Source organism: Bufo bufo, chromosome 6, assembly GCF_905171765.1.
Source record: "Bufo bufo chromosome 6, aBufBuf1.1, whole genome shotgun sequence".
Taxonomy (NCBI): Eukaryota; Metazoa; Chordata; class Amphibia; order Anura; family Bufonidae; genus Bufo; species Bufo bufo.
Window position 1 is genome coordinate 36,116,747 of NC_053394.1, and position 26,088 is coordinate 36,142,834.

A 26,088-nucleotide genomic window follows, 5' to 3' on the forward strand; every position below is an offset into this window, starting at 1 on the left:
ACAGTTGTAAAAATACTATTTATAATAAATGTGAATATATGGTGAAAACTAATTACACTTCCTACGGTTTATACTTGTCTTCCCTGCGCCAGGAGACGTGAGAAGTATCGGAATCGAAGAGCTGGGGGATCAATATCACTGGATCTATCTGCTGGACAAGAAAGGGGGGCTGTGGAGTCAGTAAAAACTAATTTCCAGCTGTTTTTCCACATTTTCTGTCAAAAAACGGCTCATGTATAATAATTGGTATTTCTGTAATTAGTAATAACAAATTAAAGGGGTATTCCGGTAAAGTAACTTAATTTTTGAAAAACTGCATTAAGGCTGCAAGCTGTGCCCCAACCAGAACCCACACCTATAACCAGAGCGTCATGTTACCTTGCACTCCATTTGTCTAGCTCCTGGGTGAGCCTGGAACACACTGAGTGTCATGGCGCCTGATCTTCCCTCACAGAACTACAATCCCCACCATCCCTAGCTTTCCTGCTGTGAGTTTGTGCTTGTCCGTGAGAGTCGATGTTTGATTGTCTGCCTGATATACAGTCCGGTCACCCCCCGTAATCTCCAGCACACAAGACATGTAGCTAGAGAACTGATAGCAGCACACTGAGCGTGCTCGACCTGACAAAGGCTCAGAACTACAGGTCGAGGCCACGGGAATCTATGAGGAAACCCAGTGGGTGGCAGAGGAAGAAAACTACTTTTATAACTATGTGAAATTTACATTATATTAGATAATTATTGATGATGAACTAGTCTAAAACATAAGTTATATTTATTAGGGATCGACCGAGGATCGGTTTTACCGATATTATCGGCCGATATTCAGGATTTTGAACGTTATCGGCATATATTTTGCCGATATACCGATAACGTATGGGGAACACAGATCGCGCTGCTGACAGCGCTCTCCGTGTTCTCCTCGGCAGTGTCTCCCTCCGCCCTGTGCCGCTGCTGCCTCTGCCACCAATGAGAGGAGGGAGGACAAGAGGAGGGGCGGGGCTATGGCCACTGCGCAACCAATGAGAGGAGGGAGGACAAGAGAAGGGGAGAGGCTGTGGCCACTGCGCCACCAATGAAGATAACTCTCTCAATAATTCATATACAGGAGGCGGGTCTTGGCTGCAGAATCACATAGCCGGCTCCCGACCTCTATGCCAAGTAGCTGTGATCCGTTGCAGTTAACCCCTGCCGCACCTGAGGGATTAACTACTGCAGATCGCAGCTACTTGTCATAGAGGTCGGGAGTCGGCTATGTGATTCTGCAGCCAGCTCCCGCCTCCTGTATATGAATTAATGAGAGAGTTATCTTCATTGGTGGCGTAGTGCGCCCCCCCCAACCCCAGTATTAAAAACATTGGTGGCGCAGTGCGCCACCCCCACCCAAGCCCCCCAGTATTAATCATTGGTGGCAGTGGCCACAGGGTCCCCTCTCCCCTCCTCCTCAGTGGCAGTTCCCATCGGAGCCCCAGCAGTGTAACAAGCTCCAGCTCCTCCAATCATCACATGAGGGAGCTGGAACATACCCGGAAGAGCGCGCTTTCAGTAACACACACACGCTCAGATGCCGTGGTCAGGTTTGACCACAGCATCTGAAGTGTTAAATGTCCACGACCATGAGCCGCGGGTGTCTGCTGTATGAAACAGCAGGCACCCTGCAGCTATGGCACCCGCTTCGCTTAAGAGTGGGCGCCATCTTTAAAGACCCAGCCAGCGCCGTACCAGTATGGCGCTGGTCGGGAAGTGGTTAAAGGGGTTCTACAGTATTCCCATATTGATGACTGATCCTCAGTATGGTTTTATACGGTATTTTAAGGTTAAAAAAAAATTGACACCTTTTTGTTTGCACTTTAATTATTTGTCCCCTTCGGGGTATAATTTTCTACCACGGTTACGTGCTCCACATTTATACCAATACTCATTGTTCCATCCATTACCTTTTCCTTTCTTTCTTTCGAGCCGATGTCTAGTGACTATTTGATTAGAACTCTCCGTCATAAGGCATGTAGGGACATGGAAGTAACAATTTTTTTAGATGGCTTGTCCAGCCTCTTGCAATATGACTGGATGTGAGCGAGACATGTTTTGTGTCCCCATCTACATATTGGTGGCTTGAGATAATAGATACATACAGTATAAGGTTTACATATTCCCTTTGGTTATGGTGGATCTAGGACCTTTTTCGCTGGTCATGTGACGGTCACGTGTGCCGATGACGCGCTACGCATGTGATTTGAGATGCGAGCGATGATTGGCTGTACAGGGTTTAGCTATTGGATTAGGTGCGGCTACATCCTTGATCCTGTTGATGGCGGCACGCCCACATCGGAACGTGATGACGTCACGGACATGCGCAATAGGTTTGTCGAGACGCCGACTTGAGTTAGAAACATGGCTGAGGTTATCGGACGGTACACATTGGGATGTCACAGGAGTGGCTAGTGTGGTGTATATATGACTGCCCTCTTCTTTGTATCTGTATACTGCGTAGCCGAAACGTCGTACTCTTTGTGTGCGCACTCTTGGCTCCCGTTAAACAGTCACACCGGACATGCTGCTGTGAACCTTTTTTTTGCTATCTACCACTGATCCTCAGGATAGGTCATCGATATGTGATTAGTGGGGGTCTGACACCTGGCACCCCCACCGATCAGCAGTTTGAACAGGCCATGGCGCTCTGGCGAGCACTGCGCTACTTCCTAGGGTCACATGACCTAGGCGCAGCTCAGTCTCATTCTAGTGAATGAGCTGCAATACCCAGCGCGGCCACTATACCATATCTAGCGCTGTGCTGGAGGCTGCAGTGTTCACTGGAGTGCTATGGGCTGCTCTTCTGATCAGTTGGGGTGTGGGGAGTCGGACCCCCCACCAATCAGATATCGATGACCTATCCTGAGGAAAAATCATCGATATAGGGGGTCCTATATTGATCTGGGAAAACGGACGTTGAGCTCGGATTGGTTGCTTTGGGCAATGAAAAATGATGTCATCTCTGTTACCGTGGGGATTTATGGAGGAGGAACTGGTGTGAAGGAAAACTGTCTTAGTTGCCCATTTCAACCAATCAGATTCCACCTTTTATTTTTCAAACCTCCTTTGGTGGAATCTGATTGGTTGTTATGGGCAACTAAGCCAGTTTTCCTTTACACCAGTTTCGATAAATCTCCCCCCTCAGTTCTTTGCCAAAACTAGCTCAACTAGTAAAAAAAAATAAAAAATCATAAAATTATTAGCAGTAATTAAAATGGCTTTATTATTAAAAAGAAAAAGGTATAACTGAGTGACATTACCTCACTGTAGGTCACTTCCCGACATTTTTCACACAGCTAAGTCTACCACCTGTCCGCACCATAAATCACGTGTCACTCGTTGCCCTATCATAACCTGTCCCGGGAGTCAGGTGACCTCAACTCCCCCGCGCAGTCACGGTATGACGTCATTCGTGTCTTTTTCTTCCCGCCATTCTCCACGCACACAGGTGACGTCTCCCTCGAGCCCGCAGTCACGTCAGCGATCACATGTCAGCGCTCCAAGGATCGCTGACAGTCATGTGACTAGCAACCGCTTCCCTGCGCACCCTCCCTCCTGTCAGAGCGGCGAGGATGGCGGCGGAGGCGGCTGCTGCTCCCGGCGCCGTCCTCCTCTTCCTGCTCTCCCTGTCTCCACGAGCCTCGTCCGCCTGGCTGCTCGGTCTCCGCCCGGAGGACACGGTGGGCGGCCGAGTGTCCCTTGAGGGAGGCACCCTGAGGGCGGCCGAGGGGACCCGCTTCACCCTGCGCCTCTACTTCCAGCCCCCGCTGTCGGCCCAGCAGCAGCAGCTGCATCCTCAGCAGCCGAACCCCGCGGGTAACGGCTCCAGCCCCCCGCCCAAAGTGGTGTTCATCGAGGAGCCCAGGGCAGGAGGGGACCCGTGTCTGGACGAGGGGGCCTGGGCTTCGGACGTGGAGGTGCTCGGCCCTCTGCAGCCCTCCCCTCACGGAGGCTCGGCCCTGGTGGAAGTCAGAGTCCGGGAGCTGCGGAAAGGGGAGCGGGGCAAGCTCTTCTCCCTGTGCGCCTTTGACGGGCGGCACTGGGAGCACCATGGAGGCGAGCACTTCGTGCTGGAGGTCCGGGAGGCCGCCGAGGCGATGCCGGCCTGGCTGCGGGCGCTGGTGGCGCTGCTGCTGCTCGCCCTGTCCGCGCTCCTCAGCGGCCTCCGCCTCAGCCTGCTCTCCCTGGACCCGGTGGAGCTGCGGGTGCTGCAGAACAGCGGCTCCCCCGCGGAGAAGGAGCACGCCTGGAGGGTGCAGACGGTGCGGGCCCGGGGCGCCTACCTGCTGTGCACCCTGCTGCTGGGCAACGCTCTGGCCAACGCCTCCCTGGCCGGCTGGCTGTGCTCGTCCCTCCCCGCGGAGCCCTGGCTGGCCGTGCTGCTGTGCACCGCCTGCGTCTTCCTGTGCGGGGAGGTGGCGCCCTACTCGGTGTGCTCCCGGCACGGCCTGGCCATCGCCTCCCGCACCCTGTGCCTCACGCGTCTGCTGATGGCCGTCACCTTCCCGGTGTCCTACCCGCTGAGCCGCCTGCTGGACTGGGCCCTGCGCCAGGAGATCAGCACCTTCTACACCCGGGAGAAGCTGCTGGAGATGCTGCGGGCGGCCGATCCCTACAACGACCTGGTGAAGGAGGAGCTGAACATCATCCAGGGCGCCCTGGAGCTCCGCACCAAGGTGGTGGAGGACGTGCTCACCCCGCTGGGGGACTGCTTCATGCTGCGCTCCGACGCCGTGCTCGACTTCAGCACCGTGTCCGAGATCCTGCGCAGCGGCTACACCCGCATCCCGGTCTACGAGGGCGACGAGCGGGCCAACATCGTGGACATACTGTTCGTCAAGGACCTGGCGTTCGTGGACCCGGATGACTGCACCCCGCTGCAGACCGTCACCCGCTTCTACCACCGCCCGCTGCACTGCGTCTTCAATGACACCCGGCTGGACGCGGTGCTGGAGGAGTTCAAGAAGGGTGAGGGCTGCGGGCGGACCCGCACATAGATCCCGCACAGGCCTGCCATCCCCGGGTATTCCTGTCTGATGTCAGCGTGGAACGTCACAGGCCTGTATCCTGTGCTGTCATCAGCTTCCCCCGCACCTGCATCCATCATCGGCACCCCCCGCACCTGCATCCATCATCGGCACCCCCCGCACCTGCATCCATCATCAGCACCCCCTCGTACCTGCATCCATCATCAGCACCCCCCCCACCTGCATCCATCATCAGCACCCCCCCCCCCACCTGCATCCATCATCAGCACCCCCCGCACCTGCATCCATCATCAGCACCCCCCGCACCTGCATCCATCATCAGCACCCCCGCACCTGCATCCATCATCAGCACCCCCCGCACCTGCATCCGTCATCAGCACCCCCGCACCTGCATCCATCATCAGCACCCCCCGCACCTGCATCCGTCATCAGCACCACTTGCATCCATCATCAGCATCCCCCGCATCCATCATCAGCATCCCCCGCATCCATCATCAGCACCCCCCCGTACCTGCATCCATCATCAGCACCCCCCGTACCTGCATCCATCATCAGCATCCCCCGCACCTACATCCATCATCCGCATCCCCCGCACCTGCATCCATCATCACCTTCATCAGCACCCCCCGTACCTGCATCCATCATCAGCACCCCCATACCTGCATCCATCATCAGCACCCCCATACCTGCATCCATCATCAGCACCCCCCGTACCTGCATCCTTTATCAGCATCCCCCGTACCTGCATCCGTCATCAGCATCACCTGCATCCCTCATTTGCATCCCCCGCACCTGCATCCATCATCATCCCCTGGCACCTCATCCATCATCTCCCGTTCCTGCATCTGTCATCGGCATCCCCTCACCTGCATCCGTCATCAGCATCCCCCGCACCTGCATCAGTCATCGGCATCCCCCGCACCTGCATCAGTCATCGGCATCCCCCGCACCTGCATCAGTCATCGGCATCCCCCGCACCTGCATCAGTCATCGGCATCCCCCGCACCTGCATCAGTCATCGGCATCCCCCGCACCTGCATCAGTCATCGGCATCCCCCGCACCTGCATCAGTCATCGGCATCCCCCGCACCTGCATCAGTCATCGGCATCCCCCGCACCTGCATCAGTCATCCCACCTCAGGGACCTGTTCCTATCTCCAGAACGGGGGCTCTGAAGTGAAGGAGAGAACGCAGTGTGCTCTCAATTCATCACTATGAGAGTTCCAAAAAATTGACGATCATCTATGCTCAGCTGTTTTCAGAAGGCCCATAGTATTGAATGGAGAGCTCGCCGTGCAAGCGAGGCCACCTCTCCACCGCTGTTGTCCGGCTGGAAATAGTTGAGCCAGCACTTTTGTAACTCCCATAGCAGTGAACAGAGGGTGGCCACACATGTGTGGCTGCTCTCTGTTCACTTTGGGGGGGCCCTGTTCTGGAGATAGGTGGGACCCACACCTGGCATTGATTGAATTTCTTAGCGACATGCCATCAATGTCCCAGATGGGCCAACCCCTTAATGCATAATGCCACACATGTATGGCATTATGCGCCTGCACTAGTATGGAGTGGGCTGCTGCGGTGAGCCCGCTCCATATGCGGCGGGTGCAGGCATCAGGCCGCAATAACTTGGAACGGTGATCGCCATTTAACCCTTCAGATGCCGCATTCAAAGTTGATTGCGACATCTGTGGAGTTAGGCAGAGAGAAGCAGCTCCCTCTGTCTTCTGATCAGAGCCCCAGCAGTGAAATCGTGAGGCTCCAATCCGTTACCATGGCAGCCTGGACGATGCTGAAGCCTTCCAGCCCTCCACGATAAGTTCCCTGCTGCTCTGTGCACGAGGCAGAGCGTAGCAGGGACAGAGGGAAAATCGTATTCACCCTAATAGATCTGTATATGTACCCTTTCCAAATTGTACATATAAACAATAAAAAAATAAGCAAATTGGGAATTGTTGCAGCGTCCAAAAAATTTGTGAATTATAAAATATATATTTTTTTATTTCCTGTGCGGTGAATGCCATAACAGAAAAAAAATGAAAAATGCCATTTGCCATTTTGTCCCTCCCCCACCCCCCAAAAAAAATCACAGTGATTAAAAAGTCTTACATACCACAAAAATGGTACCAGTGAAAACTACATTTCGTTACACAAAAAAGCAGCCCTCATACAGCTCTGTAGACCAAAATATAAATAAATGTTTGAATATGGCGATGCAAAGAAAATGTAGATTTTTTTCAAAAGATTTTTTTTTTTAAGTAATTAAAAAAAATAAGTGGTAAGTGGCACCTGAGTTCGGGAAATGTTTTTTTACAGTACAAATTAATTTATGAAGTTATTACCCGAAGACTTGTGAGACTTCGCGAAGCAATAACTTCGGCTCATCGGAGCCAATACATTGTAATACAGTACGGAGCGCTCGCTCCGTACAGTATTGGAACAAAGTTTTATGCGAATCGACATCCCTAGTCACCTAGGCCTAGGGTGATGAAAAAAAGTCAAAAAAATGCTTTTAAATCACTCCCTTTTCCTATAATTAAAATAAAGATCATAGGCATTGCCGCGTCCTAAAACGCTAAGTCATAAACACTGTAAAATTGTAACAACAAAATTGAGCCCCCAAACAGCTCCATAGACGTGACTATAAAAAAAAGTTATGGGGGTCAGAATATGGCAATGAGAAGAAAACCTTTATAAATGTGGTATCGGCAACGGCGCTCCTGTGTGCACCACTGCCTTCTCCGTGCCCGCCAAGCTCAGCGCCATGTGCTTGGCATTCACCTGAATGGGGCTGAGCTGCTCTTAGGTGCAGAGAGAGGGCTGCGGTGCTCACAGGAGTGCCGGATCCGTCTCAAACCTCTGATCGGCGGGGATCCTAGGAGTCAGACCTCCACCGATCAGATCTCGGAAAACCCCTTTAAGTGATGTGTCAAAAGATGCTAATTCTACAAATTCTTAGCCATACCACAGAGAGAATATTATCCAAGTACAATAAGGGCAGCAGCGTCCGACTTCTGAATTTCTTCTTTTATACACACGAGATACAAGCAATGTTTCAATAAAGTCAATGAAATATTTTGCCCACTGTGGTCGAACAATAGCCACGTGGCCCCCACAATCCGGCATGACCATTCACAATGCAGACTGACTTAACAGTGCGCTCCTAAGCCTGCCGCAGCTCATATGGCCGTGCTGTAGGGTTGTGCCTTAAAGGGGTCATGTCAAACCCCCCCATTCTGTGGGACCTGCGAAGGGAAGCTTAGTTACCCGCTCCTTCTCCCCTTACAGGCCTGCGATGCTCCTGTGGGGTCCAGCAATGTCAACATCTGGTTTGACATTGGCGCAGCCAATCACAGGTCATAGCGATGTTAGGTTCCCCTTGCGACCATTTGTCATGCCTGGCCTATGATTGGCGGTGGTGATGTCAGACTGGATGTTGGCATGGCTGGAGCCAAGAGGAGCATTGCAGGCTGAGAGATGGGTTTGGCAAAGCAGTTAAGTAAGCGTCTCTTTGCAGGTCCCGCAGAATGGAAGGGGGGTTTACAAGAACCCTCTGATTCTTGAACAACCCCCTTTAATGAAATATGTCTGCACAACCCAATGTCTGACGTCAGCTATGAGCCTTGCGGCCCCCATTTCATGTTTAAGGCCACATTCACATCTCTGGCATTGCTGGATTCTACAGATCACCGCCGTTTCCCTATTCACTATAATGGGATCCAACCGCTTTCCGACATAAATGCTGGGTTTTAGTCAGATAAAAACGAGTGCATGCAGCATTTCTTGGTCTAGCCGGCAGTCGGCATTTGTGTTGGATCAGGCAACCGGATCCTCCTGCCGCGAATACAAACGCAGCCTAAGATGCTCTCAGTGGATGTAAAGTACCAGACACAAGCATACATTTTTAAAAACTTTCACCAAGACACAAATCAGTGTTCAGTACACCGTCCACTAAGATGCATCGGCTGATTGATGTGCCAGGTCATATTACATTTTCATGCACACAGTATACATGCAGGGACACTTACACTAGGCCTCATGCATGCAGGTGTATTACGGATCCATACAACCTCGCGCTATTTTCAGCATCCAGAATAGCAGACCCCAATAACGGGAATGGGTCGGTTAAGTTTCTCCAGTATCAGTTTGAAAAAAAACTAAATGAGGCGTATATTTCTGGCGCAGATTGCGGAGTAAAGGTCCTTCGTGACGCAATCTGCGACTTCTCCCCGCTCACGCTAGGTCTAAAGAAGTGGGCAGGGAAGGGTACAGGCTGGCAAGCTGTTTTAGGCATAGAAAATGGTCTAAATGTAAGGCCGAATGCACACGGCCGTGAGCGGTCCGTGGTAACCCGGCCTGGATTCCTGCTGAGAGCAGGAGCGCACCGCGTCATTGGTTGCTATGACGCCGTGCGCTTCATTCCGCCGCTGCACTACAGTGATACACTCGTATAGATCATACCAGTGTATTACTGTACTGCAGCGGCGGCATGAAGCGCACGGCGTCACAGCAACCAATGACGCCGTGCGCTCCTGCTCTCAGCAGGAATCCAGGCCGGGTTACCACGGACCGCTCACGGCCGTGTGCATTCGGCCTAAGACAGCAAGGAAGCTGGTTTACATTTCGAAGCGGTTCTGGATGTGCAGAAGTTATGTAGAGGCCTGCACCTCTTTATAACTCCAGCGGACCCAGCGCAGGGGCTTAAGACCAGCATCTAAAACACTGGTCTTAATAAATGTTACCCATAAAGTTTATATTCCACAAGTGTGAACAGAGCTTAAAGGGGTTCTGCAGTTTGTTTAAACTGATGATCTATCCTCTGGATAGAGATCGGCGGGGGTGCGACACCCGGGACCCCCGCCAATCAGCTGTTTGAGAAGGCAGCGGTGCTCCAGGAGCACCGCCGCCTTCTCACTGTTTATCACTGGCCCAGTGATGTCACAACTAGTATCAAGTGAACAGAGCTTAGCCGCGCAGTCGTGACATCACTGGGCCTGCGGTAAACAGTGAGAAGGCTGCAGCACTACTGCCAGTGCTGCTGCTCTCTCAAACAGCTGATCGGCGGGGGTCCCGGGTGTCGGACCGCCCCCCGCCGATCAGATGCTGATGATCTATCCAGAGGATAGATCATCAGTTTAAACAAACTGTAGAACCCCTTTAACTTTCACTGGGAAAAGAAATGAAAAGATGTTAGTACATTTTCCCTGCTGTAGACAGTAAGCTGATGGCAGTTTCACTTTTGGATCGTAACAGGTAAATCTCACCTGGCCATCGTACAGCGGGTGAATAACGAAGGGGAAGGCGATCCATTTTATGAAGTGATGGGAATTGTTACCCTAGAAGATATCATAGAAGAGATTATAAAGTCAGAGATCCTAGACGAGACCGATCTGTACAGTAAGTAGCACATTTACGGCCGTGCCATTGTGTCGCATTTGTACAATTGTATGCATTTTGTCATTCACTACGGTTCTTTATTGAAACATATTTTGCAGAATAGGGGGCCCCATGCAAACGTGACAGTGCCCCAGGGTGTGTGTATGGAGCAATAGAGCGCCACACTGTGGCCGGGGTGTACACCGATCTCATAGGGCCCTAGAGCAAAACTTAGTATGGGCCCCCTGCACCTAGTTTCCCAGTGCACGTGCATCAGTGACACCCAGACAATGCAGAACATGTGCAATGTCCTAGATTTACATTTTTGTTAATCAAGTGGAAGAACATTTTTAACTAAATACAAATTATAATTAAAAAAGTTGACTTTGGGCTCACCCATTGTATCCAACTTTTATGTCAGAAGAAGTGGAACAGGTTTTTCAAGTATATGGTGCTGATTCTGAACACCATGGGGGACATTTATCAATCTGGTGTAAAGTAGAACTGGCTTAGTTGCCCATAGCAACCAATCAGATTCCACCTTTCATTTTTCACCGCTCCTTTGGAAAAATGAAATGTGGAATCTGATTGGTTGCTATGGGCAACTAAGCCAGTTCTACTTTACACCAGATTGATAAATCTCCACCCATATTTCTCAATGTATTTCCACCAGAAAACTGGCAAAAATACATTGATAAATCTACTTCTCTTCTATTACAAAGCTGGCTGCCTGCAGCCACCACTAGGGGGGGCTCAGTGAATTGGAATGAATACAACTACCATAGAAGCTGTAATAATCTCTGAATTGAGCTCCACCTAGTGGCCACTGCATGAAAATGCAGTGTTTTCACCTGAGGAAGAGAAGAACAAGTTCCCTGCTGTGTCCCCCTCCACTGGGCCCCATAGCAGTTGCGTGGTCTGCCTCTATTGCAGGTATGCCAATGTTTAGAGGGCCACCATCCATCAGTACAGAACATCTACATATTTTTTATTGCATTGTAATCTTGTTATAATTGTACACAGGGGAAATATTGGTAAGATCTGATCTGTGACTCGTCCCTAGACACTGGTCAGTTGCATATTTATCATGGAGGCAGACCACACCACCGCTATGGGGCCTGTGATGAGCACGGGGCTCTAGACAGAATTCCTTCTGTATCCTCATGTAGAGCTAGAGCATTCTCCAGGAGCTGCTACTGGGGGGAGGGGGGGGGGAGATGTGACTTCATGGAGATTTTTAGAGCTTGAGTTCAGTGGTGGCTGTATAAATTCCTAAGCACTGAGCTCCCCCTAGTGGCAGCTGCAGAGACAGTTTTTATCATCTACTTTGTGAAGGGGAATGGGATTAAAAATTGCATTGAGGAATTGCATTAATGCTAACTGTTTGGTTTAAATACACCCATTGACTAAAATAAAACAATGCACCCAGATAAAAATGTTGGATTGCTGTAAACATTACAGTACGTCTCAGGCAGATATGCAGATGATTATTGGTGTGGTCTGATTAGACACTGGGTATTGCCACCTGGACTTCTACGGACCGGAACCGTATCATCTTTAGCAACGAATCCTGGTTCTGGTCAGGTCTGAGTATGGAGACCTGGTGGTGAGTGCTTCAATCCTGCCTTTACTGTAGAGCAATACACTGCCCCCACTGCTGGTGTGAAGGTCTGGGGAGCCATCACATACGACAGTCGGTCACCCCTAGTAGTGATATGAGGGACACTAACAGCTGTGGGTGAATGTGCCGTAGGATACCATACAGAACCTATATGCCTCCATGCCTACCATATCTCATATCCAGGCTAGAGGCCGTATCTCATCTTGTATCCAAGATAGAGGCCGTATCTCAACTTGTTTCCAGGCTAGAGGCCATATCTCATCTTTTATCCAGGCTAGAGGCCGTATCTAATCTTGTATCAAGGCTAGAGGCCATATCTCATCTTTTATCCAGGCTAGAGGCCGTATCTAATCTTGTATCCAGGCTAGAGGCCATATCTCATCTTTTATCCAGGCTAGAGGCCGTATCTAATCTTGTATCCAGGCTAGAGGCCCTATCTCATCTTGTATCCAGGCTAGAGGCCGTATCTCATCTTGTATGCAGGCTAGAGGCCGTATCTCATCTTGTATGGAGGCCAGAGGCCGTATCTCATCTTGTATCCAGGCTAGAGGCCGTATCTCATCTTGTATCCAGGCTAGAGGCCGTATCTTATCTTTTATCCAGGCTAGAGGCCGTATCTAATCTTGTATCAAGGCTAGAGGCTGTATCTCATCTTGTATCCAGGCTAGAGGCCATATCTCATCTTTTATCCAGGCTAGAGGCCGTATCTAATCTTGTATCCAGGCTAGAGGCCGTATCTCATCTTGTATCCAGGCTAGAGGCCGTATCTCATCTTGTATGCAGGCTAGAGGCCGTATCTCATCTTGTATCCAGGCTAGAGGTTATATCTCATCTTGTATCCAGACTAGAGGCCGTATCTCAACTTGTATGCAGGCTAGAGGCTGTATCTCATCTTGTATCCAGGCTAGAGGCCGTATCTCATCTTGTATCCAGGTTAGAAGCTGTATCTCATCTTGTATCCAGACTAGAGGCCGTATCCCATCTTCTATCCAGGCTAGAGGTTATATCTCATCTTGTGTCCAGGCTAGAGGCCATATCTCATCTTGTATCCAGGCTAGAGGCTGTATCTCATCTTGTATCCAGGCTAGAGGCCGTATCTCATCTTGTATCCAGGCTAGAGGCCGTATCTCATCTTCTATCCAGGCTAGAGGTTATATCTCATCTTGTATCCAGACTAGATGCCGTATCTCAACTTGTATCCAGGCTAGAGGCTGTATCTCATCTTGTATCCAGGCTAGAGGCCGTATCTCATCTTGTATCCAGGTTAGAAGCTGTATCTCATCTTGTATCCAGACTAGAGGCCGTATCCCATCTTCTATCCAGGCTAGAGGCCGTATCTCATCTTGTATCCAGGCTAGAGGCTGTATCTCATCTTGTATCCGGGCTAGAGGCCGTATCTCATCTTGTATCAAGGCTAGAGACTGTATCTCATCTTGTATACAGGCTAGAGGCTGTATCTCATCTTGTATCCAGGCTAGAGGCCGTATCTCATCTTGTATCCAGGCTACAGGCCCTATCTCATCTTGTATCCAGGCTAGAGGCCGTATCTCATCTTGTATCCAGGCTAGGGACCTGCTTGGGGCCCATTATTGTATCAGACCCTGGACCTGCTGGGAATCGTCTTTTACTCTGAAGGGTCAGACCCAATGAGTTTATAAAAGTAAATGGATAAATACATCACTATTTCTGGCATCATAATCAATCTTGGAAATGATTTATCTGAAAATCCTGAATCTGTTTTTGTCATATTTTTGTACAGCAGATAATAGAAAGAAGGAAAGAATTCCCCACCGGGAGAGGAAACAACATGACTTCTCCCTCTTCAAGCTCTCCGACAGTGAGATGAAGGTAAAGATTTCTCCTCAGCTTCTTCTGGCTACACATCGATTCATGGCTACAGGTTTGTACAGTCGTTGACTTCTCACACCTTGATGCATGGATCTGCCTGCAGGCTATCTGCTGTTTACAGATCTCATACTGGATTTATTCTGTGAACAAATTAATATCTGATCCAAGTACATTATAGAAGGAGGGCGTATGGATATCATAGAGAGGGTTCCCCAGCGTGGGACCCCCTGCTATTAGCCAGAGCTCCAGTGAACGTGAGGCGACCATGTATTGATTGCTCTCTTCATTTGCAGCCCCCCTATGATTCCAGCTGATTGAAGGGTGTTTCAGCAGTCTGAACCATGACAAGAAGCTTCATTTCAAAAAAAAAAAAGTAATGATCACGTTAAAATATTTAATAGAAGTAAAGAGATCCGTGAACAGCAGCTTATTAATGAGAGTTTCTAGGTATCAGCAGGAGATTTTTCTGCATTGTACAAAGTAAGAAACGACTGACGTATAAGGGAACACAGCAAAATGTCTTGCTGATAGTCTTCTGGATTTTGCTGACTTTGCAGTCAAGCAGAGGTCTAGATATCGGGGGATGCAGAGGTAGCAGTCACTACCAGGCCCACGAACCCGAGGGGGCCCAAAGCCCTCTCTACAACATAAGAAGAACCAGATTTATAGAAAGTGCTTGGTAGTTGGGGAGCCTGGTTACAGATCTTCACTGGGGTCCAGGATCTTCACGTTACGCCTCTGGAGTCAAGGGTTGTCCATACAGGTGACCATATATACAAAAAAATGCAACCAAATGTATACTGCACATTATGCATAGGCTTCCTTGAGGCAGATGTACTCCAAGTGTCTCCTTTTGGCCTACTTTTCTCAGGTTTACATTTGGATGCCTTCTTTGACATTGTTTTAAAGTATAGACTACTAAGAGTATTTGTTCAAGGGGTTGTCTAGGATTTTAATATTGATATCTTCAGGATAGGCTATCAATATCTGATCAGCGAAGGTCTGACACCCTGCAGCCTGCCAATCAGCTGTTCCTGAGTACCTCTGATGCCAGATGTTGGTGCCAGACCTACCATCCATTGTGTGGAGGATGGAGCTGGTTACTGCTGTGCTGCTCCCATTTGCTTCAGTAGGAGCAGCACTGCATGAGGGGACAACTGATTGGCGGGGTTGCAGGGTGTCAGACCCCCCACCAATCAGAAATTGAAGACCTGTCTTCAGGAGAGACCATCAATGTTAAAAGCCTCGAATGAATGAAAGGGTCTTTCAGAGACTTTTTAACTGATGAGCTATACTCCGAATAGGTCATCAGTATCTGATCGGTGGGGGACCGACACCCGGGACCCCCGCTGATCAGCTGTTTGACAAGGCCCTGGCGCTCGTGTGAGCGCCGCATCCTTCTCACAACTTGCCCTAAGCCATCGACATCAGTCACGTGGCCTAGCTGCAGCTCACTCCCATTCATGTAAATGGGGCTGAGCTGTGATACCAAGCACAGCCGCTATACAGTCTGCTTGATAAGCTGCGAGAAGGCCGCTGCTCTCAGAAGAGCGCCAGGGCCTTCTGAAACAGCTGATTGGTGGGAACCCGGGTGTCGGACCCACATTGATCAGCAAATCTCAGAAAACCCCTTTAAAGGCCCATCTCATATACATTTGTGGCATATCCGTAGGGCGCTATAGCTCTAGAATCTTGGCACCACTTGGATATGCCACCAACGTGTGAGATGGGCCAACCCCTAAAGTTTCCTATCTTTATAGTAGAAGTCGATGGCAGACATATGCTGCACTATAGTCCTACAGATGCCCACTTTGGTGTTAATTGCATTTTATACATAATAACCTTTCTAGATTATTTCTTCTGAATGTAAATGACAAAGACTGTTCATAAATGTCTTTTACAGAGATCGAGCCTTTCAAAGCTCCTTTCCTGTCAGAGAAGATTCTGCTACGGCTGCTAAAACATCCAAATGTCATCCAAGAGCTGAAGTTTGATGATAAAAACAAAAGGTCTTCAGAACATTATCTTTATCAGCGCAATAAACCGGTCGACTATTTCATTTTAATCCTCCAGGTACAGATCTATACCGTGGGTCTTGTTTTTTTACTTACCCTGGTGGCCATCGCCTTGTTATGTGGCGTCTTCGGTAGACGTCCGGTCGTAACGTCCTTCTTTGCTTCTGTTCTTCTAAGGGTAAAGTGGAAGTTGAAGTTGGTAAAGAGGGATTGCGGTTTGAGAATGGAGCTTTCACCTACTATGGCGTTCCTGCTATACTGACCACCGTGTCCTCCGGTAATGTTCTAACACATTTGTAAGCGTAATAGAATGGCCAAAATATGTTGAAGCTGTATTAGCTATCTGATAAATTAATTATATGGAGCCATAAAATGATATACAAAGTACATGTGTAAAGAAGTATAGAAGTCTGCTCCAATACCAGTGCACTCTGCCTCTGCGCTGTCCATGGATATGTCTTGTGTCCTGCATCCGTGGGCTGTGTGAATGGGACTAAACATGGGTCGGCTAGTAATAAGAGGGGTACTGTATGTAAGCAGAATTTTTTTAGTTATTTTTCTACATTCTTATCAAATCTCCCACTTTATAGAGCAGTTCTCTGCTGAGCACTGATCTATCAGATTATCAGAATCAAGTTAAATAGCTTGTAGCAGTATAAACGATAAGACCCTTTTGTCCACACATGACTGAAAATACAGCCAAAATGTCAGCTGCCGTCTTTGCCGTGTAAATGGCTGAGGATTTCATCCCCTTCTTTGCAAAGTGTGAAATTCGCAGTGGAAATCTGCAGCAAAAATTCACATGCTGCAGATCTCTAATCCATACCAGAGGTCAGTTTACGCATCGTTTCATTTTTTTAACACAGTGCGTGGATGAGACTTCTCAAAATCTAATTTCTCTGCACGATGATCCGCAATAGCAAATCCGCAGTATATGGCTACATGCACACGACCGTATGTGTTTTGCGGATCCGCAAAAAAAACGGATGACCTTCCGTATGGCATCTGGTTTTTTTGCGGATCCATAGTAATAATGCCTATCCTTGTCCGCAAACTAGAAAAAAATAGGACATGCACTATTTTTTTTGCGGACATACTGATGCGGACAGCACACGGTGTGCTGTCAGCGTTTTTTGCGGACCCATTAAAATGAATGGGTCCGCATCCTATCCGCAAAAAAAACGGAACGGACACGGAAACAAAATACGGTCGTGTGCATGAGGCCTATCAGTCACATTTGGACAGAGCCTTTAGGCTCCAAAACAGTCAACAGATATATAGATAACTTTCATTGTTTTTTTTTCCCTTTGCAGACAATGATGTGAGAAAAGTTGGAAGTTTAGCTGGTTCCTCCTTTCTCTGTAAGTATATCTACTAACGGGTATTCATAGGGCAATATGTTACTCAGCATCAACATATTAAGGTACAAGCACACGGTGCGGTTGTGAGGTGTCCGGGACGCAGCCATGCTGCAATCAAGAACTGTGTGGCTATATGGGCCGCAGCCAATCCTAATTAAACTAATGAGACAGCTCTGTTTAGCCAGTCGTTTTTGTTAATGGCCACACAGCCCCTGAAATACCGCACTGCCATTAACAATATCGACGGGCATTAAAAGTGCGTTCTCATCGGGGTTTGAAAATGTATACTAATTTCTAATTATATTTTTGTGTACTGTTTGTATAGTAATAAAGATGTTAAATAATTTTTTTTTTTAAAAAGTGCGTTCTCGTTAGTTTAATTAGGGATCGGTGCGCGCGGTTCTTGACTGCAGCACAGCCACGTCCTGAACACCACTCGAACGCACTGTGTTCGTACCCTAAGGCCCCTTGCAGACGAGCGTGTGTCACGCTGCGAGTCCGCAGCGCAGCGCCCAGCACTGACAGGGGTCACATAACATTATATTGATTTATGATGCTATGTAACCCTTACAGTTCTAGAATGTATTAGATGACTAATGCTGTTATTGTTATCTAATACATTCCAGGACTGTAAGGGTTACATAGCATCATAAAGCAATATAATGCTATGTGACCCCGGCAGTGCTGGGAGGTCAGGCCGGGAGCTGCGCTGCGGACTCGTCTGCAAGGGGCCTAAGGGAAATCCAGAAGCATGTGTTCAATTTGCCCTGCAGCTTCACCTGAGGGATAATGAAGAGTTCCATAGCTCCTGTTGAATCAAATGGGATCTGATCAGACACTCATCCCCTCTCCTGTGGACAGGTGATAAGAGTTCATAATGGGACAACCCCTTTAAAGGGGTTTGCACAAGAAAAACATTTGTCACCTATCCAGAGGATTAGTGATAAATGTATGATCACAGAGAACCCCTACTGACTGCTAGGAAGAGCCCCCATTCTGGAGACGTTTGTGGGGAGCGGTGGTCAAGCACGTGCATTAGACAAGTTAGACAAATGTATCAAACATGTCTTAAGATGCACCAAATGTATCTCTGTTATACATTTGACATATCTTTAGATTGTCTAGTCTAAATATTCGACTGGTTTAGTAAATCTGCCCCATTAAATGGAGTGGTGGTGGGCATGCGTGACCTTGTATGGGTAGAGTAGGACCTGTTCATGATACTCACTGGATGTCATACTGCTGTCTCATCAACCTGACGTCATATCAGGGGGAAGAGTGTTCCTAGACAACTGGTATAAAGGGGATACATCAGCCTGCTTTGTTGATGTCATCACCCATGTGATGTCATTACACTGGTTATGTAATCACACGTGACGCACACACCATGGGTCACCCAAGCTTCTGGGTGTAGCCGTCATGGCTGTCTGGCTGCTGTGGACCCAAGGGTTGTCATTAAGGCTTCATGCACACGACCGTTGTGTGCATCCGTGGCCGTTGTTCCGTTTTCCGTGATTTTCTGCGGACCCATTGACTTTCAATAGGTCCGTTGAAAACTCGGAAAATGCACTGTTGTTCATCCGCGGCCGTGATCCGTGTTTCCTGTCCGTCAAAAAAATAAGACCTGTCCTATTTTTTTGACGGACAACGGTTCACGGACCCATTCAAGTCAATGGGTCCGTGAAAAAACACGGATGCACATAAGATTGGCATCCGCGTCCGTGATCCGTTGGCAACTTTCACACAGACGGATCGCAGATCCGTCTGCATAAAAGCTTTTTTAGATATGAGTTTTCACTTTGTGAAAACTCATATCCGACAGTATATTCTAACACAGAGGCGTTCCCATAGTGATGGGGACGCTTCAAGTTAGAATATACTGAGAACTGTGTAAATGACTGCCCCCTGCTGCCTGGCAGCACCCGATCTCTTACAGGGCGCTGTGATCCGCACAATTAACCCCTCAGGTGCCGCACCTGAGGGGTTAATTGTGCGTATCATAGCCCCCTGTAAGAGATCAGGTGCTGCCAGGCAGGAGGGGGCAGACCCCCCCTCCCTCCCCTGTATTACATTCATTGGTGGCCAGTGCGGCCTCCCCTCTCTTCCCCCCCCCAGTTAAAATCATGTTCCGAATTCCCCATCATTGGTGGCCAGTGCGGCCTCACATCTCCCCCCCGTAGTTAAAATCACGTTCAGAATCCCCCATCATTGGTGGCCAGTGCGGCCTCACCTCTCCCCCCCCCCCCCCCTAGTTAAAATCACGTTCCGCCATCATTGGTGGCAGCGGAGAGTTCCGATCGGAGTCCCAGTTTAATCGCTGGGGCTCCGATCGGTAACCATGGCAACCAGGATGCTACTGCAATTTTTAGAAGCATTATACTTACCTGCGAGCTGCGATGTCTGTGACCGGCCGGGTGCTCCTCCTACTGGTAAGTGAAAAGTCTGTGCGGCGCATTGCTTATAGCACAGACCTGTCACTTACCAGTAGGAGGAGCGCCCGGCCGGTCACAGACATCGCAGGTAAGTATAATGCTTCTAAAAATTGCTAAGTAACCATGGCAACCAGGACTGCAGTAGCGTCCTGGTTGCCATGGTTACCGATCGGAGCCCCAGTGATTAAACTGGGACTCCGATCGGAACTCTCCGCTGCCACCAATGATGGGGGGACGTGATTTTAACTAGGGGGGGGGGAGATGTGAGGCCGCACTGGCCACCAATGATGGGGGATTCGGAACGTGATTTTAACTAGGGGGGGGAGAGGTGAGGCCGCACTGGCCACCAATGAATGTAATACAGGGGAGGGAGGGGGGGTCTGCCCCCTCCTGCCTGGCAGCACCTGATCTCTTACAGGGGGCTATGATACGCACAATTAACCCCTCAGGTGCGGCACCTGAAGGGTTAATTGTGCGGATCACAGCGCCCTGTAAGAGATCGGGTGCTGCCAGGCAGCAGGGGGCAGTCATGTACACAGTTCGTAGGATATTCTAACTTGAAGCGTCCCCATCACCATGGGAACGCCTCTGTGTTAGATTATACTGTCGGATCTGAGTTTCACGATCGAACTAAAATCCAATGGTATATTCTAACATAGAGGCGTTCCCATGGTGATGGGGACGCTTCAAGTTAAAATATACCATCGGATTGGAGAAAACTCCGATCCTATGGTATATTAACTCCTGACTTTACATTGAAAGTCAATGGGGGACGGATCCGTTTGCAATTGCACCATATTGTGTCAACGTCACGTTTGGCTCCGCACGGCCAGGCGGACACCAAAACGACTTTTTTTTTCATGTCCGTGGATCCTCCAAAAATCAAGGAAGACCCACGGACAAAAAAACGGATCACGGACCAACGGAACCCCGTTTTGCGGACCGTAAAAAAATACTGTCGTGTGCATGAGGCCTAATTGTGACCTTGCCATCTATCATGCTGCCCACCCTTTCTGGGACACATCAGAAATTGATCACTTTTGCGGGTCAATCAATGCTAGTGGAAAGGATAGGTTTTGCTATTGCTAACAGCAGCCAATCAGGTTGTTGCTTTTATTTTCCAATGAGCTACTAAAAATGAGAGCTGCCATCTAATTGGCCACTGCTCAGCCTTTTCCCGTCACTAGTTTGGATAAAGATCCCCCTGATGCTTTTGCTTTCTAGGTAAGTTTTGCTTTTGCAGAACCCTCCTGGTGCTGCCGGTATAAATACACAACCCATTTTCCAAGCTTCTATAACTTTCGATGGTTTTTATTTCAGCTTTTCTGTTCCGCCTCTTGAAATATTGTCTTTGGTGCAGACAGCGCTGAAGAGGCTCATACAATATATTGGTGATTCGCCGGACATTTCACCCTCTTACATGATTTGCTCTTTCCGTTGTGTGTATTGTATTGACGTGTATCATCCCTGTCATCCCTCTTCTTATTCCCAATTTTTCTTTGCCCTCTTAGTACCTGTGTCCGTATCTCGTACCTTCGCTTTCAGCAGAGGGGAATCATTGGCTGGCTCCCCAGGTAAACCTGCATGGCCGTGTTCTGAGATCACATGGAAATGGGTTGAACTCATACATGTAAATGGATCTTGCATATAGTTCATTCTCTATAGAGCTACATGTGAATTTCTTTTGGCATTATTAGGCATAAGATGCATGGTAAGGCCCCTTTCAGACGAGCGAGTGTCTCGAGCATTATATTGATTTATGATGCTATGTAACCCTTACAGTTCTGGAATGTATTGGATAACACTGACAGCATTATGTCAGTGTCCTCTAATACATTCCAGACCTCTATGGGTCACATAGCATCATAAATCAATATAATGCTATGTGACCCCGGCAGTGCTGGGAGGTCAGGACAGGAGCTGCACTGCGAGTCCACAGCGAGACACTCGCTCATCTGAAAGGGGCCTAAGGGAATATTCAAATTCAGCAGATTTGTTGTTCCAAAAAATCAGTTCCATTCAACTAAATGTGGTTGTTTTGGCATGAAGCTCATCATTTTCTGCAAACCCCTTAGGCCCCTTTCACACGGGCGAGTATTCCGCGCGGATGCGATGCGTGAGGTGAATGCATTGCACCCGCACTGAATACCGACCCATTCATTTCTATGGGGCTGTTCACATGAGCGGTGATTTTCACGCATCACTTGTGCGTTGCGTGAAAATCGCAGCATGTTCTATATTCTGCGTTTTTCACGCAACGCAGGCCCCATAGAAGTGAATGGGGTTGCGTGAAAATCGCAAGCATCTGCAAGCAAGTGCGGATGCGGTGCGATTTTCACGCATGGTTGCTAGGTGACAGTCTATTCGCTGTATTATTTTCCCTTATAACATGGTTATAAGGGAAAATAATAGCATTCTGAATACAGAATGCTTAGTAGGTGATCAATTGAGGGTTAAAAAAAATCAAAAAAATGAACTCACCTTCTCCTCTTGTTCGCGTAGTTCCCGGTCTCTTCTTTACTTCTCAAAAGATGAACTACGGCTAGGACCTGTGGTGACGTCAGATCACATGCTCCAATCACAGGGTCCATCACCACGGTGATGGACCATGTGATTGGAGCACGTGATCTGACGTCACCAAAGGTCCTTTAGCCCACAGCTCATCATTAAAGAAGTAAAGAAGAGACCGGGAACTACGCGAACAAGAGGAGAAGGTGAGTTAATTTAAAAAAAAGAAATTAACCCTCAATTGACCACCTACTAAGCATTCTGTTTTCAGAATGCTATTATTTTCCCTTATAACCATGTTATAAGGGAAAATAATACAATCTACAGAACACCGATCCCAAGCCCGAACTTCTGTGAAGAAGTTCGGGTTTGGGTACCAAACATGTGCGATTTTTCTCACACGAGTGCAAAACGCATTACAATGTTTTGCACTCGCGCGGAAAAATCGCACCCGCACATTTTTCCCGCAACGCCCGTGTGAAAGGGGCCTTAGGCCTCTTTCACACGACTGTATGGCTTTTTCAGTGTTTTTCAGTCCGTTTTTCACGGATCCGTTCAGTTTTTTGTCTCCGTTGTGTTTCCATGGTGATGGATCATGTGATGAGCGTATTGACGTCATCAAAGGTCCTATTGCTCACAGATGAAGACAGAAGAGAAGCCGGGCTGCGCGAACAAGTAAATTAAGGGGAGTTAAAAAATTTATTATTTTTTTTTAACCCCTCCAGCCCTATTGTACTATGCAGTCTGTATTCAGAATGCTATTATTTTCCCTTATAACCATGTTATAAGGGGAAATAATAATGATCGGGTCCCCATCCCGATCGTCTCCTAGCAACCGTGCGTGAAAATCGCACCGCATCCGCACTTGCTTGCGGATGCTTGCGATTTTCACGCAACCCCATTCATTTCTATGGGGCCTGCGTTACGTGAAAAACGCACAAAGAGGAGCATGCTGCGATTTTCACGCAACGCACAAGTGATGCATGAAAATCACCGCTCGTGTGCACAGCCCCATAGAAATGAATGGCTCTGGATTCAGTGCGGGTGCAATGCGTTCAACTCACGCATCGCATCCGCGCGGAATACTCGCCCGTGTGAAAGGGGCCTTAGGCCTCTTTTACACTACCATATGGCTATTTCAGTGTTTTGCAGTCCGTTGTTCCGTTTTTTTTGTTTCCGTTTTTTTCGTTCCGTTTTTCCGTATGGCATATACAGTATACAGTAATTACATAGAACAAATTGGGCTGGGCATAACATTTTCAATAGATGGTTCCGCAAAAAACGGAACGGATATGGAAGACATACGGATGCATTTCCGTATGCATTCCGTTTTTTTTTGCGGACCTATTGACTTTAATGGAGCCACAGAACGTGATTTGCGGCCAAATATAGGACATGTTCTATCTTTACACGGAACGGAGATACGGAAACGGAATGCATACGGAGTACATTCCGTTTTTTTTTTTTGCGGACCCATTGAAATGAATGGTTCCGTATACGGAACGGGAAAAAAAAAACGGTAGTGTGAAAGAGGCCTTATTCAAATGAATGACAAAGTGGCAAATAATTCTGCAACAAATCTGCCATGTGGGAATTTACCTTAAAGTGGTTTTCCAAGAGTTTTTTTTTTACTGATGACCTCTCCTTTGGTATCTGATCATAGGGTCCGACACCCAGGACTCCCACCAATCAGCTGTTGGAGAAGGCAACGGTGCTTGCAGTAGCGCTGCTGCCTTTTCCAGCTTTGCCTCGGCCAATGATGTAATCTCCATCGGTCACATGACCTAGGCACAGCTCAGTCCTATTGAAGTAAATAGAGCTGAGCTGCGACAATACCAAGCACCACCACTATACAATGTACGGCGCTGTGCTTGGTGAGCAGACAGAAGGCACTCTCTGCTCACCAAGCACAGCGCCGTATACATTGTATAGTGGCTGTGCTTTGTATTGAGGCTCAGCCCCATTGACTTCAATGGTGCTGAGCTGCTTCTAGGCCATGTGACTTATGAATGTGATATCAAACGGCCTAGATAAAGCTGGAGAAGGCCGCAACGCTACTCCGAGCGCCAGAGCCTTCTCAAACAGCTGATTGGCGGGTGTACTGGGTATTGGATCCCCACCGATCACATACTGATGACCTATCCAGAGGATTAGGTCATCAATAAAAAACACTTGGAAAACCCCTTTAATGAGGTATGCAGCCTTGCCAGTTGGACATGATCTTTACAGGCTTTCACCCTGTGAAAGTATGTTTCTGTTCACTGACAGATGGCAGAGACCTTAAAAATGCTAACCAATTAAGTGGATATGAATATAGGAAAACCGCAGAACTTTTCTTGGCATTTTTTAAAAAATTTTGCAGCATTTTTGCCACTTGTGGCTTTTTTTTCAAAACGCAGCATGTTCTTCTCACGTGGTTTTATGAGCTATATGCTTTCATATGCTCTGCAGCCATTAGACGTTTGGAGAGGAGCACATCCTCCTCTGAGAAGACTCCTTCTGCTGAAGAAGTAAGAAGGGACTAGATTGCTACCTGCCAGAGGGGGAAGGAGACTGATTCTATCCAGAGTCTGTCCCCAGCTGAGCCAATGGAGACACATGGAAGCAAAAAATGATGAAAATGCTTTATGCTAGAAACACTGTACATTATTTTAAAACTGCTATTAACAGACTTTCAGGGCAGTTTGGTATGAAAAATGTTGGAGCTATATGAGCAACAGGAATAAGTGAAATATAGAAATGAACTGGTGGTTCCCATTCCGGTCAGTATTAAAGGGGTTGCCCAGAATTACAAAATCACGGCTGCTTTCACCCAAAAACAGTGTCACAGCTGTCCACAGGCCATGTGCGGACTTGCATCTCCGTCCCGAGTTTGTAAGACCCCCACGGAACCACTTTTCTGATCCTGGACAACCCCTTTAGGTACGGCCGCACGGTCAGGGCTCCTGATGCAGTTTTGAAAGCTGAAATTTAGGAGTGGATCATAAAAAGAGAGAAAGTATAAAGCACAGATATGACATCTCCTCCTTTTTGAACTCACTCCTGGTTTTGGCTTCCAAAACTGCATCCAACCTGACCGTACCCTTTAAAGCCCTTTAAGAGTTCATTAATCAGGTAACAATTATGTCTTTGAATTACCCCTCCCCAATCTTTCCCCTCAGATTATATTTGCCATTTAGCAGCCCCATGTCAGAGCCGTGTTCTTCCGCAGGTTAGAATAGTCCATGCTTAGAAAATGAAATCATGATCTGTTTCAGTCTCTGTGACCTCTTGCCTTTCGCGTCCTCCTTTTACAGTAAACCTCCTTTCTTGCTGTCTTCTACTTTCTGTCCAATTTTTCTTTCTTTTCCTCCCTCCCCTGCTCTCCATAGTAAACAGATCCCCTTCTCGCTGCAGTGGTTTGAACCGTTCTGAATCCCCTAACAGAGAACGTAACGATTATGGGGGCAGCAACAACCAGTTAAGCAACAGCAACAACAACCTCTACATCCCCGATTACTCCGTCCACATCCTGTGCGATGTCCAGTTCATCAAGGTAACCCATCAAATGTACATCATCGTTAGTAGTCCTTATAATATTGCACTTTCCAAATGGAATCAAGTATTTAGCGTCTGTCAGCAGGATCAACCGTCTGAAAACAGGCATGCTGCCTTGGTAGGGTTGATCCTAACAATCAAAATGATACTTTGAGAATTATTTGAGTCTTAGACCTCCTGCACACAAACGCGTGCACCCCGTGGCCGTGCTGCGGGCCGCAATGCACGAGCACCCACCGTGGGGGCAGCCGCAGCGGATTGCGGACCCATTTACTTTAATGGGAACGCGATCCGCCTGTTCCGCAAAAAGATAGGACATGTTCTATCTTTTTGCGGAACGGAAGTACGGGATGAAACTCCACGGAAGCACTCCGT

The 26,088-nt window shown here is 48.3% G+C and overlaps 1 protein-coding gene across 1 annotated transcript in view; it reads left to right on the forward strand.

Moving 5' to 3' along the window:
* Nucleotides 1–3,597: 3,597 nt before the first annotated feature.
* CNNM1 (cyclin and CBS domain divalent metal cation transport mediator 1) overlaps nucleotides 3,598–26,088 on the forward strand; it is a 43,071-nt gene continuing 20,580 nt past the window's right edge. Inside the window, exons 1-8 of the mRNA XM_040434609.1 lie at nucleotides 3,598–4,998; nucleotides 10,269–10,412; nucleotides 13,772–13,912; nucleotides 15,764–15,933; nucleotides 16,053–16,152; nucleotides 17,189–17,236; nucleotides 21,180–21,242; nucleotides 25,548–25,711. Of these exons, the coding sequence (XP_040290543.1) occupies nucleotides 3,603–4,998; nucleotides 10,269–10,412; nucleotides 13,772–13,912; nucleotides 15,764–15,933; nucleotides 16,053–16,152; nucleotides 17,189–17,236; nucleotides 21,180–21,242; nucleotides 25,548–25,711 (2,226 nt within the window). The 5' untranslated portion in view covers nucleotides 3,598–3,602. The remainder of the gene's footprint in view (nucleotides 4,999–10,268; nucleotides 10,413–13,771; nucleotides 13,913–15,763; nucleotides 15,934–16,052; nucleotides 16,153–17,188; nucleotides 17,237–21,179; nucleotides 21,243–25,547; nucleotides 25,712–26,088) is intronic.